At 39.6% G+C, this 15,945-nt stretch overlaps 1 protein-coding gene and 1 pseudogene across 1 annotated transcript in view; one reads left to right on the top strand and one right to left on the bottom strand.

The window, feature by feature from the left end:
- The first annotated feature begins 4,051 nt into the window (after positions 1 to 4,051).
- LOC122422388 lies at positions 4,052 to 4,257 on the top strand (annotated as a pseudogene).
- A 2,849-nt stretch (positions 4,258 to 7,106) lies between these two features.
- LOC122422380 (rho GTPase-activating protein 20-like) overlaps positions 7,107 to 15,945 on the bottom strand; it is a 480,282-nt gene continuing 471,443 nt past the window's right edge. The window contains exons 5-9 of the mRNA XM_043438870.1: positions 14,959 to 15,128; positions 13,005 to 13,166; positions 9,514 to 9,623; positions 8,809 to 8,995; positions 7,107 to 7,616 (exon numbers count right to left, since the gene is read on the bottom strand). Of these exons, the coding sequence (XP_043294805.1) occupies positions 7,470 to 7,616; positions 8,809 to 8,995; positions 9,514 to 9,623; positions 13,005 to 13,166; positions 14,959 to 15,128 (776 nt within the window). The 3' untranslated portion in view covers positions 7,107 to 7,469. The remainder of the gene's footprint in view (positions 7,617 to 8,808; positions 8,996 to 9,513; positions 9,624 to 13,004; positions 13,167 to 14,958; positions 15,129 to 15,945) is intronic.

Raw genomic sequence — 15,945 nt, forward strand, 5'->3', positions numbered from 1 at the left:
TGCATGTGAACTATGTACTTCATAAATTAAAAAAAATATATTAATATTGCCTCTAGCACTAAAATTTAGCTCCAGGGATGACAGTCAACACCCAATCTGTTGGAAACTGAATACTACGCTAGACTGACCTTGGAATTAACCTAGGGTTACGATTAGCATTGCAAATATTTAAATCTTTTTGTATTTTAATGTTCAATTTTAGGGTTACTCCACCCATTTTTTTTCTTTATTTTTCCCCATATTTTCATGTTATCTTTTTCTTCTTTATGATGTAAATATTCCTACAATAGCCAAATTCTAGCTACCTATGTGACATTGCTGAAAGTGGAATTGAGAAAGTTCCACAATGACACATCAGTATATGTTATTTTACTATATACATGAATTATGTGTGAATAACCATGGACATAAGTTAATGCAAGAAAAACAATTAGGAAATGATAAGTTTTGAGATATTATTTTATTTCTTAATGTTATTTAAGAGTAAATTTATATAATCAATCTCTAATTAATTATGTAAATGCATGGATGTGAAAGTTGAACTTTAAAGAAGGCCTAGTGCCGAAGAATTGATGCTTTTGAATTGCAGTGTTTGAGAAGACCTTTGAGAGTCTCATGGAGAGCAAGGAGATTAAACCAGTCAGTCCTAAAGGAAACCAGTCCTGAATATTCATTGGAAAGACTGGTGCTGAAACTAAAGTTCCAATACTTTGGCCACCTGATACAAAGGACAGATTTATTGGAAAAGGCCCTGATTCTGGGAAAGACTGAGGGCAAGAGGAATAGGGGGTAGTAGAGGATGAGATGATTAGATAGCATAACTAATTTGGTTCAGTAGACATGAGTTTGAACCAACTTTGGGAAATGGTGAAAGAGAGGGAAGCCTAGCGTACTGCACTCCATAGGGTTGCAGAGTTGAACATGACTTAGTGACTAAACAACAACATCATTATCAGAGAAATGCAAATCAAAACCACAATGAGGTACCATTACATGCCAGTCAGGATGGCTGCTATCCAAAAGTCTACAAGCAATAAATGCTGGAGAGGGTGTGGAGAAAAGGGAACCCTCTTACACTGTTGGTGGGAATGCAAACTAGTACAGCCACTATGGAGAACAGTGTGGAGATTCCTTAAAAAACTGGAAATAGAACTGCCATATGACCCAGCAATCCCACTTCTGGGCATACACACTGAGGAAACCAGATCTGAAAGAGACACTTGCACCCCAATGTTCATCGCAGCACTGTTTATAATAGCCAGGACATGGAAGCAACCTAGATGCCCATCAGCAGACGAATGGATAATGAAGCTGTGGTACATATACACCATGGAATATTACTCAGCCATTAAAAAGAATTCATTTGAATCAGTTCTAATGAGATGGATGAAACTGGAGCCCATTATACAGAGTGAAGTAAGCCAGAAAGATAAAGAACATTACAGCATACTAAACACATATATATGGAATTAAAAAGATGGTAACGATAACCCAATATGCAAAACAGAAAAAGAGACACAGATGTACAGAACAGATTTGGGGACTCTGTGGGAGAAGGCGAGGGTGGGATGTTCTGAGAGAATAATATTGAAACAAGTATATTATCAAGGGTGAAACAGACCACCAGCCCAGGTTGGATGCATGAGACAAGTGCTCAGGGCTGGTGCACTGGGAAGACCCAGAGGGATGGGATGGGGAGGGAGGCGGGAGGGGGGATCAGGAAGGGGAACACATATAAATCCATGGCTGATTCATGTCAGTGTATGACAAAAACCACTACACTATTGTAACGTAAATAGCCTCCAACTAATAAAAATAAATGAAAAAGAAAATAAACAACAACAACAAACCACCTTTACTAAAGTCTGTATATAGCAATTAGCAAGCAAATTTCCTGAAAAATGAATGATCAGTTTTTTTGAGGCAGGGTGGGCTGGTTTCAGCACACCATTGATTTCTGTGATAGAATACAGTGGTCCAGTAAATGTAAAGTCTTGTTTAAAAGGATGCTAAGAATTATGTTTAATCTATTCAATCAGTAAGTAAGTTCATGGTTTTTTTCAAACTATATTTTTTGCATAAAATTAAAAAGAAACAATAAAATAGGCAGAACTTATTTTTGAGAGGATGTGAATGCATAAACCATACAGTAATATGCAAATACATTTTTAATGAAAATACCTGTTTTAAAATGTAAAAATATTTATACTGGCAATACATGCATGCTAAGTTGCTCCAGTAGTGTCTAACTTTTGCAGCCCTGTGGACCGTAGTCTGCCAGGTTCCTCTGTCCATGAGATTTTGCAGGCATGGGTTCTCAGGCCCTCCTTCAGGGGATCTTCCTGACTCAGAGAAGGAACCTGCATGCATTGGCATGCAGAAGACTTTACCACTAGTTCTACCTGGGAAGCCCTTATTGGCAATAAGGCATAAATAAAAACTTGGCAGCACACTTCAAATAACTCAATAAAACCAACCACAGGCCAGAGTATTTTCTCTTATAATATTATGTAATCCCTTATTACAAATGACTTTGTTTATAATATCAATGCCAATTCCTTTTAATATATTTTAAAATTAATTACAAATTTAGCATCATTGTTTAAGTAATCAACTAATTTTTGAATATTTTATAACTACCAATCTAATGTCAGTTTAGCATAGTTGTCAGACAGAATTACAAATAAAAATAAAAAGTTTAAGAAATATTAAAAGTACTGATTCTAACCAGGGAGTCCTCAGCAAAATCTAAGGCTAAATTCAATTATTTTCTTTAACTGTAACTGTTGGGGCTTCTCTTGTAGCTCATTTGGTAAAGAATCCACCTACAGTGCATGAAACCAGGGTTTGATTTGTGCATTGGGAAGATCCCTGCAGTATTCTTGCCTGGAGAATCCCATGGACTCTAGCCTGCCAGACTCCTCTTTCCATGGGGTCCCAAGAGTCAGACACGACTTTGAGACTAAACCACCACCACCATTACTGTTAGAGTTCTTTTGCATTATTAAATATTATTGTAAGCTATTTATTCTAAAACTGAGGGAATAATTTGTGTGTGTGTGTGTTTTTTTAAGAATAGATGATTTATTTTTGTTGATGTGCCATCTTCCCTTTCATTATTTAATAGATGTATGAGGCTACTTTAGAGATATTTTTTCCCCCAATAGTTTTGCTTTTACAGAATTTCAAATAAGTTGATCAGATATTAATAATATGTAGAAACTTGTGTCTCTTTTGTTTCCATCAAGTATGATGCTTTTGAAAGTTATGTTTATGCATTTATTAGCAGTTTGGTCCTTTTTATTGCTTAGTAGTATTGAATTTTATAAATGTAGTATAGTTTCTTGTCACTCATGACAGATATTTAGATTCTTTTTGAATTTTTGGAGAATATAAGTAAAGCTGTTATAGACATTTATGTACAGGTCTTTGGGAGACATGAGTTTTCTCTTAGGCAATACGTAGGGTTAGGTTTATTGGGTGACATGGTAATTATATATGTTCAATTTTATAATAAAATACCACCTTCATTTTCTAAGTGGTTATTTCCTTTTACATTTCCATACGAAATGTCAAAAATTCCAAGTTGTTCCACATCATTGTCAACACATTGGTAGTGTCCACGCCAATGTTAGTACTTTTGTTTTGTTTTGTGTTTTGCCTTTCTGGTCCATATGCAATGGTACTTCATTACAAATGAATGAGGAATTTATCTATCCATTAACTGTGTCTTATATGCAACATGTGTCTTATAAGATGTGCAAACATATATACATATGTCTTATACATATGTATAAGACCACATATGTCTTATATGCTCTGTATGTATTTTCATTAATTATTGCAAAAAATAATTTGTGTTTCCTTAACAACCAATCATGTCAAACGTCTGTTCATTAAACCAGTTGCCCTCATGCATATATGGTGTATTCTATCTTTAGTGAACTGTCTGCTCAGATCTCTTATCCATTTTAAAGGTAGACTTTTGTACTTTTCCCTTCTTGTTTCTTGCCACTCCTTGTTCCAGCTGTGCTCTCTGTACTTCATTGCTATGCCTCTCAAAATTGAGGAAATCTGATTACAGTCAGGAAAAAGGATGCTAAGTCTGTCAAAATCAAGAAGAACAAAGATAATGTGAAGTTTAAAGTTGGATGCAACATATACCTTTACACCTATTTGTTCATCACAGACAAAGAGAAAGTGCAGAAGTTGAAACAGTCCCTGCCTCCAGGTTTGGCAGTGAACAAACTGAAATAAACCACACACACTGATTTGAACTCTATTAAAATTTCTAAAATTCTCAAAAGAAATTAGACTTTTATTAAAACTTTGATATTCATTATATATTCTGGGCACAATTATTTTATCAGAAATATGTTTTGAATATTTTTTATTCTCTTAACACTGTCTTTTGAACGGGAGACAAATTTTTACTGAAGTCCACTTATGGAATTTAAAAAAAAAATTATTAGTGCTTTTTCTCTCCTAGGAAATATTTGCCTAACCCAAGATCACTAAGATTTTTTGTTTGTTTTCCAGAAGATTTTTATGTTTTTTTTTTTTAACCTGTAATTCGCTTCAAGGCTTTTTGTTTTTGTCATGCTGTTGCCTGAATGCATCAGCCTCATAAGTTGAGAATTCTCCTTTCTTTTTTTTTTTGGTTGTTTTATTTTTATTTTTTTACAAACAGAAGGTTTGTGGCAACCTTTCCTGGTCAGATGATAATTAGCATTTTTTTTTCTTTTTTGGCACTATGTATTTTTTTTTTTATTTTTTATTTTTTTAAATTTTTTTATTAGTTGGAGGCTAATTACTTCACAACATTTCAGTGGGTTTTGTCATACATTGATATGAATCAGCCATAGATTTACGCTATTTATTCCAATCACGATCCCCCCTCCACCACTCCTCTCCGACCCGATTCTCTGGGTCTGTACCCAGTGTCACAGCAGGACCCGAGCGCTGTCCTCATGCATCCCACCTGGGTCTGGTGATCTGTTTCACCATAGATATAACATGCTGTTCTGTTTTGAAAACATCCAAATCCCTCATCTCCATTATCCCAGCAGACTTCAATAGTCTGTCTGTATTATCTGTGTCTCATTTTTATCTGTTTTGGCATATATGGGTTATCGCTTACCGATCTTTTCTAAAATTCCATGATATAATGGTGTTAGTATGCTGTAATGTTCTTTATCTTTCTGGCTTACTTCACTCTGTATAATGGGCTCCAGTTTCATCCATCTCATTAGAACTGATTCAAATGAATTCTTTTTAATGGCTGAGTAATAATCCATGGTGTATATGTACCACAGCTTCCTTATCCATTCATCTGCTGATGGGCATCTAGGTTGCTTCCATGTCCTGGCTATTATGAACAGTGCTGCGATGAACATTGGGGTGCACGTGTCTCTTTCAGATCTGGTTTCCTCAGTGTGTATGCCCAGAAGTGGTATTGCTGGGTCATATGGCAGTTCTATTTCCAGTTTTTAAGAAAACAACAGAATGGGAAAGACTAGAGATTTCTTCAAGAAAATTAGAGATACCAGGGGAACATTACATGGAAAGATGGGTTCAAGAAAGGACAGAAATGGTATGGACCTAACAGAAGCAGAAGATATTAAGAAGAGGTGGCAAGAATACACAGAAGAACTGTACAAAGAAGGTCTTCATGACCCAGATAATCACAATGGTGTGATCACTCACGTAGAGCCAGACATCCTGGAATGTGAAGTCAAGTGGGCCTTAGAAAGCATCACTTCGAACCGAGCTAGTGGATGTGATGGAATTCCAGTTGAGCTATTTCAAATCCTGAAAGATGATGCTGTGAAAGTGCTGCACTCAATATGTCAACAAATTTGGAAAACTCAGCAGGGGCCACAGGACTGGAAAAGGTCAGTTTTCACTCCAATCCCTAAGAAAGGCAATCCCAAAGAAGACTCAAACTACCGCACAATTGCACTCATCTCACATGCTAGTAAAGTAATGCTCAAAATTCTCCAAGCCAGGCTTCAGCAATATGTGAGCTGAGAACTTCCAGATATCCAAGCTGGTTTTGAAAAGGCACAGGAACCAGAGATCAAATTGCCAGTATCCAGTGGATCATCGAAAAAGCAAGAGAGTTCCAATAAAATATCTATTTCTGCTTTATTGACTATGCCAAAGCCTTCGAGCGCGTGGATCACACTCGAATAAACTGTGGAAAATTCTGAAGGAGATGGGAATACAAGACCACCTGACCTGCCCCTTGAGAAACCTGTATGCAGGTCAGGAAGCAACAGTTAGAAATAGACACGGAACAACAGACTGGTTCCAAATAGGAAAAGGAGTACGTCAAGGCTGTACATTGTCACCCTGCTTATTTAACTTATATGCAGAGTACATCATGAGAAACGCTGGGCTGGAAGAAGCACAAGCTGGAATCAAGATTGCCAGGAGAAATATCAATAACCTCAGATATGCAGATGACACCACCCTTATGGCAGAGGGTGAAGAGGAACTAAAAAGCCGCTTGATGAAAGTGAAAGAGGAGAGTGAAAAAGTTGGCTTAAAGCTCAACATTCAGAAAACTAAGATCATGGCATCTGGTCCCATCACCTCATGGGAAATAGATGGGGAGACAGTGGAAACAGTGTCATACTTTATTTTTTGGGGCTCCAAAATCACTGCGGATGGTGACTGCAGCCATGAAATTAAAAGACGCTTACTCCTTGGAAGGAAAGTTATGACCAACCTAGATAGCACATTAAAAAGCAGAGACATTACCTTGCCAACAAAGGTCCGTCTGGTCAAGGCTATGGTTTTCCAGTGGTCATGTATGGATGTGAGAGTTGTACTGTGAAGAAAGCTGAGTGCTGAAAAATTGATGCTTTTCGACTGTGGTGTTGGAGAAGACTCTTGAGAGTCCCTTGGACTGCAAGGAGATCCAACCGGTCCATCCTAAAGGAGATCAGTCCTGGGTGTTCATTGGAAGGACTGATGCTGAAGCCAAAACTCCAATACTTTGGCCACCTGATGCAAAGAACTAACTCATTGGAAAAATCCCTGATGCTGGGAAAGATTGAAGGCAGGAGGAGAAGGGGACCAGAGAGGGTGAGATGGTTGGATGGCATCACTGATTCGATGGACATGAGTTTAAGTAAGCTCCGGGAGTTGGTGATGGACAGGGAGGCCTGGCACACTGCAGCCCTTGACCCCATGGAGTTGGGGTCAGTGCAGTCCTTGGGATCATAAAGAGTCAGACTCGACTGAGCAACTGAACTGAACTGAACCATGATGTCTTCTAAAGCTGTATTAGTAGCTTCTTGAAATCAGAACAGTCTTATCCTTTCTTTGATCTCACAAGTGGGAAACTTCCCATGTCTTGGAGCGGATGGAAATTACTGCCCTTAGAATGTGCTTTGGACTCCAAGATCTCCCATTGACCCTGGCAGCCTTGCTGTCTTTTGCATCAAAGCCAGTTACATTATTCACGTACCTGCAACCTTCTCACTGTTATCAGTGACGTCAGTGCTATCACTGTTATCACAACTCACTGACTTCGGTCCAAAGAGAGACGTGATATCTTCTCCAAATATCTTGAGACAGTTTTCAATGAGAAATTGTATGAAAGAAATCTGTAACACAGAGGGGCAAAAAATGGGGTATTACTGTACATATGGCCTAATAGTAAATCACATTTCATACATGAATCTTGGCTCTCACAAAAAATGCAAAAGAAGTCAGAAAAATTCACTTGATTTAAAAAATATATATATATTATATATGCATCAGCTTTTTCTAAGAAATAACTAATCCTTTCAAGAGTACTTTGGGCACAAATTTTAAAATTCCTTTAGTCGGTGGACTAAAGTTATAATATGTGGCCTAGTCTGATAGCTAAAATTTTGTAATGATTGCTACATGCTTAACACTAGGATGATTTTTAAGTAGCCTACATAGGATGTTTGGGACAAAAATGTATATTTTCTTATTAAGTTTTATTTATTTTTATTGAACTTTTTTCTAGTTTTCTTGAGATAGAATTTATATATAGCATCTCATTAAACTTGATAAAGCATCAAATGCAACACAAATTTTGAAATTCACTTCAGTGAAGAACTATCTGAAACTTGGGTAGCAGAGGTTTCCGTGTAGGGTGGCAGGGTTTGTGACGGAAGAAAGCATCTGGAGAGACAACATGTCTGTCTGTCTAACTGCATTGCCTTGCCTCACACTTGCTGTCCAGGGGAGCTTGGAAAAGAGCTGTGATCTTCTTAGGCATGTTGTGGCTCTGTCAGGATGTTCTGAAATATTTTACTAGCCTCCTCATCCTCTAGCAGAGACACAATAGAAGCCAAGTATTTTCCTGAATGAGCCAGAACTGGCAGAGTGAGGCCGGTATGTGTGGAACCTTGGGTGCTCATATTGCCCAGGCCGCCTAAGATGTGCCGAGACTGACCAGATGTATTGGGTGTTGTCATCATTGTGTAATGGTGAAATCATAGTTTGGAGGTTTGTACACCCCTCAGTGATTAGGCTGAGAGTTGAATCTTGGTTCTCAGACTCCAAAGCCAGGTTCTTCTCTATCATACCATCCTACTCTTATCTCTCTATTGTTTAATCTCTTGGATGGCAAAGGAGAAGTGACTCGACTGTTCTCAGTTGCAACACACCTTCCCATGCCCAACCAGAGCAGGCCTCTGCCAGTCCAAGGCAGTGTAATTAAAAAGTGCACTTTAAACTGGTTCACCAGAGTTAATACCACAGACTTCAGGTTCAAAATGGGGACTCTGCCCTGCAAGGCATAAAAATGAGAGCTCTCATTACCTTCTTGGTGAAGTTTTCGAATGCTGTGCTGCCAGAATTAAGCAGACCAAGAATGCTTGTGGTCATACACACTGATAAAATATAAGCTGTCATCTGATTGGATGAGGAATGTTGCTCAATGTTGTGTAACACTCCAAAAAGGTATCGCAGAAAAACTACATTGGCTCTTGGCAGCTGGTCTAGAAGCCTAATGACAGAAAAAGGCACTTATCAATAAAGCGAGTCATTTTGCTCCGTAAGTGGAAATACAGAGAACAAAATACTTCTTTTTATACCATGTCCACAGTCCATTCTCACAGTTCCAGGCATGAATGCACACAAAAAGGTTTCACCGAGTTGAATTCCTGAGCCAGGTAAGAACTGCTCTGGTTAGTTATGTGTTTGTATTTAAGATCATACCGCTGGCAGATTGGTTCTTTATCATCTCTTTTTAGACCAATGGATTTCATCTCCAACGATTTCGTGTATTCAGAAGGTGTAAAATGGTCAAGCATTCCATATTAATAAGATTAGCAGAAAAACACCAATTACAATGTCACCAATAAGGCATGCATCTCTTTTCAAACTGGCTTCCATGGGTATGATCAAGTGAAACCTTTTGATACTGGTCATTATTTTAGTGGACACAGCTGTAACCATAAGCTGATATTTTCCTAAGAGTATGTTGGTTGTATTTTCTCAGAGTTGAGAAAATTGCATCATTACCTCTGGGTCGCAGTTATTTTCTCCTCCTCATTCCCTTGATCAATAACATCAAGCCATTTATCATAGAGAGTGGCTGAAAATATGCTTCCTGGAATATTTTGAAGAAAATCCTTAGATAGATCAAAAAATATATATTAGTCTTATGATAAATTCAATGGAGAAGTTGCAAAGAAAATATTTAGTTGACAAATTCAGTTCAGTCCGTGGTTCCTTCATAGCCACGCAGACTGATTCACACAGAGCTTGGCTGTGATTCTCCACAGCCTTGCACATCCATAAATGCTGGTTGGATTTTCCCCAACTAAAATTAGACGCATAAAAGTAGAGTTTGGGCTGTAGTGAGAATGAAGCTAAAGCTCCTTCTATCACCTGGAACTTACTCTTTGTGTTCATGTTAGCACATTCGTACAAACTGGCAAGGTCTGGTGATAACTCATCCTAAATCCTATTAGTTTCTTGAAAAGAAAGGCACATACCCATTTTGTTTGTTTACTTCAGACACAGTGCTTGCTCTGAATTCAAGAAAGAGAAGTTCTGAAATAAAACAAACAAAAGTACACCCCTACATGCTCTTATACACATATTAAGAGAAGACTTGAGGTATATGTGCTCTTTGGGGAAAAGCTAGTCTCATAATAGCTTCAATCTTTTTTTTTTTTTTTAAACCATATAAAAGTTCAGTCCTACAGACTTTTAAGCAGCAGGTGTTAGAAATAAATCAAAAGCCCCAAAGGGTAAACAACATGTTACCCTTACAACTCTTTGAATGGAATATATCCTCCCCAAAGAGGAAACTGAGAATTTAGATACATTGCAACTTCACACCTGTGGGATAGAAAATGCAAATGTAAGCTTCCTAAGTGGAGGCCTGGAAAGTTCATCACTGATGAACAAGTCTTAGTATCATAGAATGGGGCCTATTAAAATAGTTGAAGTTGTAAACTGTTGTGCAAGACTGAGGGGAAATGATTGTATTGCCTTGCCAGTTTCAAAGGCACAACTTGCTTCCACTGGTCTTAATATAGAGCCTGACTTCTCTTAATAGTATCTTGTTCAGGCAGTGTTTCTGGGCAACTGTCGTGATTATAATCCAGTCCGTGTTCACTTGTTTCAGTACTTATTGAGCTGCTGTTTGTGCCAGGCACTCTTTTGAGTACTGAGGACAGAGTACAAAGATAATGTACAAAGTCGCAGTCCTCTCATACTTTTTCTTGTAATTGGTATACAGTACCCAATCATGGTCATTAGGTTTTCACTATGCTTTTTATGGAGTGCCCACAGTACATTTGGAAGGAGGAAGCACTCCATTTCCATTCAGTCGTTCAGTCGTGTCCTACTCTTTGGGACCCCATGGACTGCAGCACACCAGGCTTTCCTGTCCATCACCAACACCTGGGTCTTGCTCAAATTCATGTCCATTGAGTTGGTGATGCCATTCAACCACCTCAGCTGGCTTTGGCTTCTGGGAGTCTGGGAGTGTGCAGCAGGCCTTTGGCTTGTGTACCAAACTACATGCACTTGGAGAGTGTGTCTCTTCTCTCTCCTGGACCCTGTGCTGTAGAATCGATTGGTGAGACTGAGTATGGTGAAGCCAGGACATGACTCATGCAGAATATGCTGTGGGTATTTGCTATTGGATCTCTGTTTATAGACAGTTTAGTGGAAAACTCAAGGTGGTTCTGTCTATGTATTCATTTCTGATTTAGACCAACTCTGTGGTGGCTTTGACATATGGTATTATCAAGGCTGAGGTTGCAATGTTTGATTCCCCACCAAGATCAATCAACTTTAGGAAAAGAACACTTTGGGATTGTGTAAGACCTGTACCCATAAGTAGCCACCCTCTTACTAGTCTGTGCTTAGAGCATGGAAATAGGCAAGAGCCTAGTAAATCTTGCTCAGAACTCAAATCAGTCCCCAGGGTGCACCTTACAGAGGGTAGCGCTCTACTTGCTGTTTGCACACCTAGTGTGTGTTATTATGGTGCACGTGCAGTAGGGGTCAGCTCTAAGTGGTATCTGCAGTGTTGCTGTTATCATACAATCGAACATTAATAGGGCACAAGGAAAGACCATATATTTAGTTTCTAATGTAATTTTAATAACCTGTCTGTAGTTATTACTACATCAGTATATCTTTGTTCATAGCTGCTAACAGGTATCAAGATGAATTGATTAAATTTTTTTCCTGTTCTATTATTGCCCTGGTAGAAATTTAACTATACACTTGTGATTTAGCTGCCCTGGTAGAAATTTAACTATACACTTGTGATTTAGCTGTATCATTTCAAACTCAGTCTATTTTTTGTATGAATCTATTGAATTTTCAAAATTCCAAACTGATTTTGACTGTTGCACTCACTTTAAAAATAAGATTTATAAGATGAGGCATGTAATAAAAACTGGTTACCATGTAACTGTAACCTTGGGTGGTGGGTTAAACATACAAATATTAACAAAGGGTGTTGAAGATGGTGAGAGAGATCAAAGGAGGAACAAATGGTGGAGTCATCCCTACTCTAATTTTAAAGTAAAAGGCATTGAGAGACAGGGGAAGGAAGGATGGTGAAATGATCAGAGAATTTGGTGGCCTCACTAAGCGTTTTTTGATTCACTGTAAGACAAATGGGCTTCCCAGGTGGTGCTAGTGATAAAGAACCTGCCTGCCAATGCAGGAGATGCAAGGGATGCAGGTTCGATCCCTGAATCAGGAAGATCTCCTGGAGAAGGGCATGGCAGCCCACTCTAGTATTCTTGCCTGGAGAATCCCATGGACCAAGGGGCCTGTTGGGCTACAGTCCATGGGATCACAGAGAGTCGGACGCGACTAGGCAACTAACACACACACACACACACACACGAGTTTACCACAGTAAGTAACCATCTGTCTTGCATCCATGCTGAGTTGCTTCAGCCGTGTCTGACTGTGTGCCACCCCATGGACTATATAGCCTGCCGGACTCCTCCGTCCATGGGATTCTCCAGGCAAGAATACTGGAGTCGGTATGCCAGTCCCTTTTCCAGGGATCCTTCCAACCCAGGAATCGAACCCAGGTTTCCCAAATTGCAGGCGGATTCTTCACTGTCTGAGCCCCTTGGGAAGTTACTTCTGTTAACTATTTCCAGAAGCTTAATGTAAATTTTATTTTGGAAATGCTGCCTTCGTTAAAAGATGATGAGGAAGTCATGAAAAGCAGGAAGCTTGTTTTGGTAAACACTCTATGTGTAAGTGTGTATTTTGAAATTTATTATTATTCTTTTGCATGGAGTGTTCAGGAGTCAAGATGTGCAATGAAAAAGGAAAATATCTAATATGTGGGGCTTATCATCTTTGGGGTACCTTCCTTCAATTTTGGCTTTGTGAAGTGTTTTTCACTTTTTCAAATCCTTCCTCTCTTACGCGTCTTATGTTTCTTGGGCGGTCATAATGAAGGACCAGTCATACAGCTTCAGATTTCCTCTGTATGTGGATAAGGCTCAAACTTTCCTTACCTTTAAGGTGGATGCTACCACAAGAATGGATTCATCATCCAAGTTCACTTTGTCCCCAGAGTTTAGTTTCTCCTTTAGGGCCCTGCGTGATTGTATATTGCCTGATTTTCTGAAGATGCCTTCTGTAAACGGCCCGTTTTGATTGATGTAGGAAAGCATATCCTATAGGGAAGGAAAGAAAAGAAAAGTATGGGACGTTTCATATCTACAAGCCCAGAGCACAAGCTTGCTCCTCTTTTGACAGAGCTGTGGTGTATGAGGGTACAGTGCTAGAACTGGACCGAAGTCAATTTGAAATTTTTTCTTCAGTGTCTCTAAATATATTTTCTACCCAACAATCGATTTGGCATTCATACCCTGAAACATTTTAAACACTTGTGTAATCAGACTTTCCGTTTTAGTGAATTTACCGTGTTAAACGTCTCTGCTTTGAGGCCTTTGTAGATTCACCCTCTCCTCCTTCACCGCTCCTTTCTCATTATTCCCTGTTATAGATGCTCTTCCCTAAGTGTGGAAATCATTTTGCCATATTCATGCTCCATTTGTGTATTCCCCTTTCAGGGACTGTCCACCCCATTCATTCCTATTTCCTATATTCCTTCCCCTCAAAATCAGGCTCAATATGCCTCTCCTCCTTCTCCCATCACATTTCTTTCTCATCAGCCTTTCTAGTTCCTTTTTCTGTATTTTAATATCCTCTGCTGTCTGCAGAGTAGAGAGATAACAGATATTGGAGCCAGGTTTTTCAAGGAATGTGGAATCTGTTCTGCTACTTATCCACTGTGTGACTTTAGGCATAGCACATACTTGGGTGAGGCTCTTTTGTTTTTCATTTATGAAGTGGGGGTGATGATAATCATAGCTGCCCCCTAAATTTTCTGTGAAAGACACAGGTCTGGGGTAGTGCTAGCACATAACTTGGATGACAAATTTCTTCATATCTACCATAAAATTCCCTGCATCTAGTGTAGTGCTTGGAGAGATAGTGGACAGTGAACAAGTGTTAATGCTTACAGTTCAATACACTAATTTGGTAAAGCACAGTCCAAACTCTGTGGCTTTCTTTTGACACATTCTGTCAGGCTCAAATGATTCATTTTTTGCCAGAAGATGAGTACTTTATGCTTAAACACTAGAGTTACAAATCAAATCCGTGTGAGACATTTTGAGTCATAAGGCGGAGTAGACTCAGCTGAAGGAGACTTGAGACGAGTGTCGACTTCAAGGGAGGAGACCAGGAGACCATATGAGGATGAAGTGGACCCTCAGAGATTCTTACACACAGAGTCTGAAGGAAAGTTACACAGCTCAAAATAGCCTGGAGTTAAAACTCCCCTCCAGGTCCTCCCCACCATTCTATGCAAAATAAAGAACTCTGTCACCCGAAGAAAAACATGGACATTAGGTTGATTACGCCCAGCTCCCAGCTGGTCCCAGCCTCTGGCCGGTCTCCGAAATTCCTTGCCCCAGCTGTGTGAGAGAGAACTGCTCTGAACAACCTTGGCGAACAGGCCCCCTTAGGACAGTCGCTTTCCACATACAGGCCTGTAGATGCTCACTCTTCTCTTGGGGTGGTGCAGCAGCTCACTCCTCTGACTGCTGCCCCTTCTCGCCTCGTTAAAGGTGATCTGTTCCTGTCAAGTGCTGGTCTCATGCTTTCTCCCAACCTCGCCTTCTCTGACTCCCTTACCTTACAGAGTCCATTTTAACTGGCCTGAGCCAGTATAGGTGGGTCTTTGTTGAAATCAGTGGAATGGATGAGAGTACCTTTTCATCTGGTATTTGCCTTCTAACTCTGCAGTACCTAAATCAGACCTTATTCTTTGAAGTAATATTACGAAACTTATCAGACAAAGCCAGACTTCTTCATTTGGGGGTAGATTTGGAAGAGAACACTTGATCTCTCAGAACTCCCCTCCTCAGGAGGGTTACAGAAAACCAAAATAAGACCTACCAGAATTGGGGTGGGCAGGCTGTCGTTATCACATACATCCTCAAGAGGAGCTCCAAAGAGCTGTTTTGGCTTTGTGGGTGGTAGAGGTGGGTGTTGGTTGTCCTCGCGAGTCCTGGAGCTACACCAAAAGGCCCAGGTTTTGACAGAACTCTTGCTAACTGTCTTCTTGTCTGAATCGAATATAGGAGAGAGATTTTCACTAGTAGTAGTTTAGCTTATTTAGCCTGATTTCCACCCCTTAGAGTCAGCAGCATGTTCATTGCAGTGGCTCAAAGAGAGAAACTGAACCATTTGTTATATAGAATTCCCCACATTCTGAAACAGACTAATTGCCTCCTTGTAGTGTTAACATGTTCTTCTTCCCCATATTCTGCAAACCAGTAGTTAAACCTAGAGGCGGGATCAGACTCAGGGTTGATTCTCCCTGTGACAGTGTTCCCCAGACAGTGCTGTCTATTCCCTTTGCCCTGTGTCATGAGGCACTTAACCTGTAGCTATACAGGTTTCCTAATGTTCAGTATTATCAGTGGATTCTGGTATCAGATCTCATTTTAAAAGCCAAACATATTTAATGTTCAAATCAAGCAGCATTTGGTTATCATTTACTTTTGTAGTAAGTTTCCTCCCTCTGTTCAATTTCCTGTTTGGCTTTCTGAGTACCCAGTCATGCCCAATTTTCTATCATCAAGAGAATCGCCTTTCATGAGACATCCTGCCTGACCCTGCGTTTCAGTCAGCCTCTGGACCTCTTCTCTGGGAGGCCACACCCCTCAGTCAGCTCCAAGGATGACTTCCTGCCCGCACGGTCCTTGGGAAGTAGTCATTAAATGCAGACTATGTGGTAAGATTACAGGTGGCCATTTTTCTGTAACACCTTCCTCAGCTAACCCAAAGATGAATTTTAACTACCAACAGCCCCTGTCAAAGGAATGCAATGAAGGGCTTTTCCAAGAAAGAGTGATCAGCAATGAAAAATTGAGTTCAAAG

Source organism: Cervus canadensis, chromosome 19 (genome assembly GCF_019320065.1).
Source record: "Cervus canadensis isolate Bull #8, Minnesota chromosome 19, ASM1932006v1, whole genome shotgun sequence".
NCBI classification, from domain to species: Eukaryota; Metazoa; Chordata; class Mammalia; order Artiodactyla; family Cervidae; genus Cervus; species Cervus canadensis.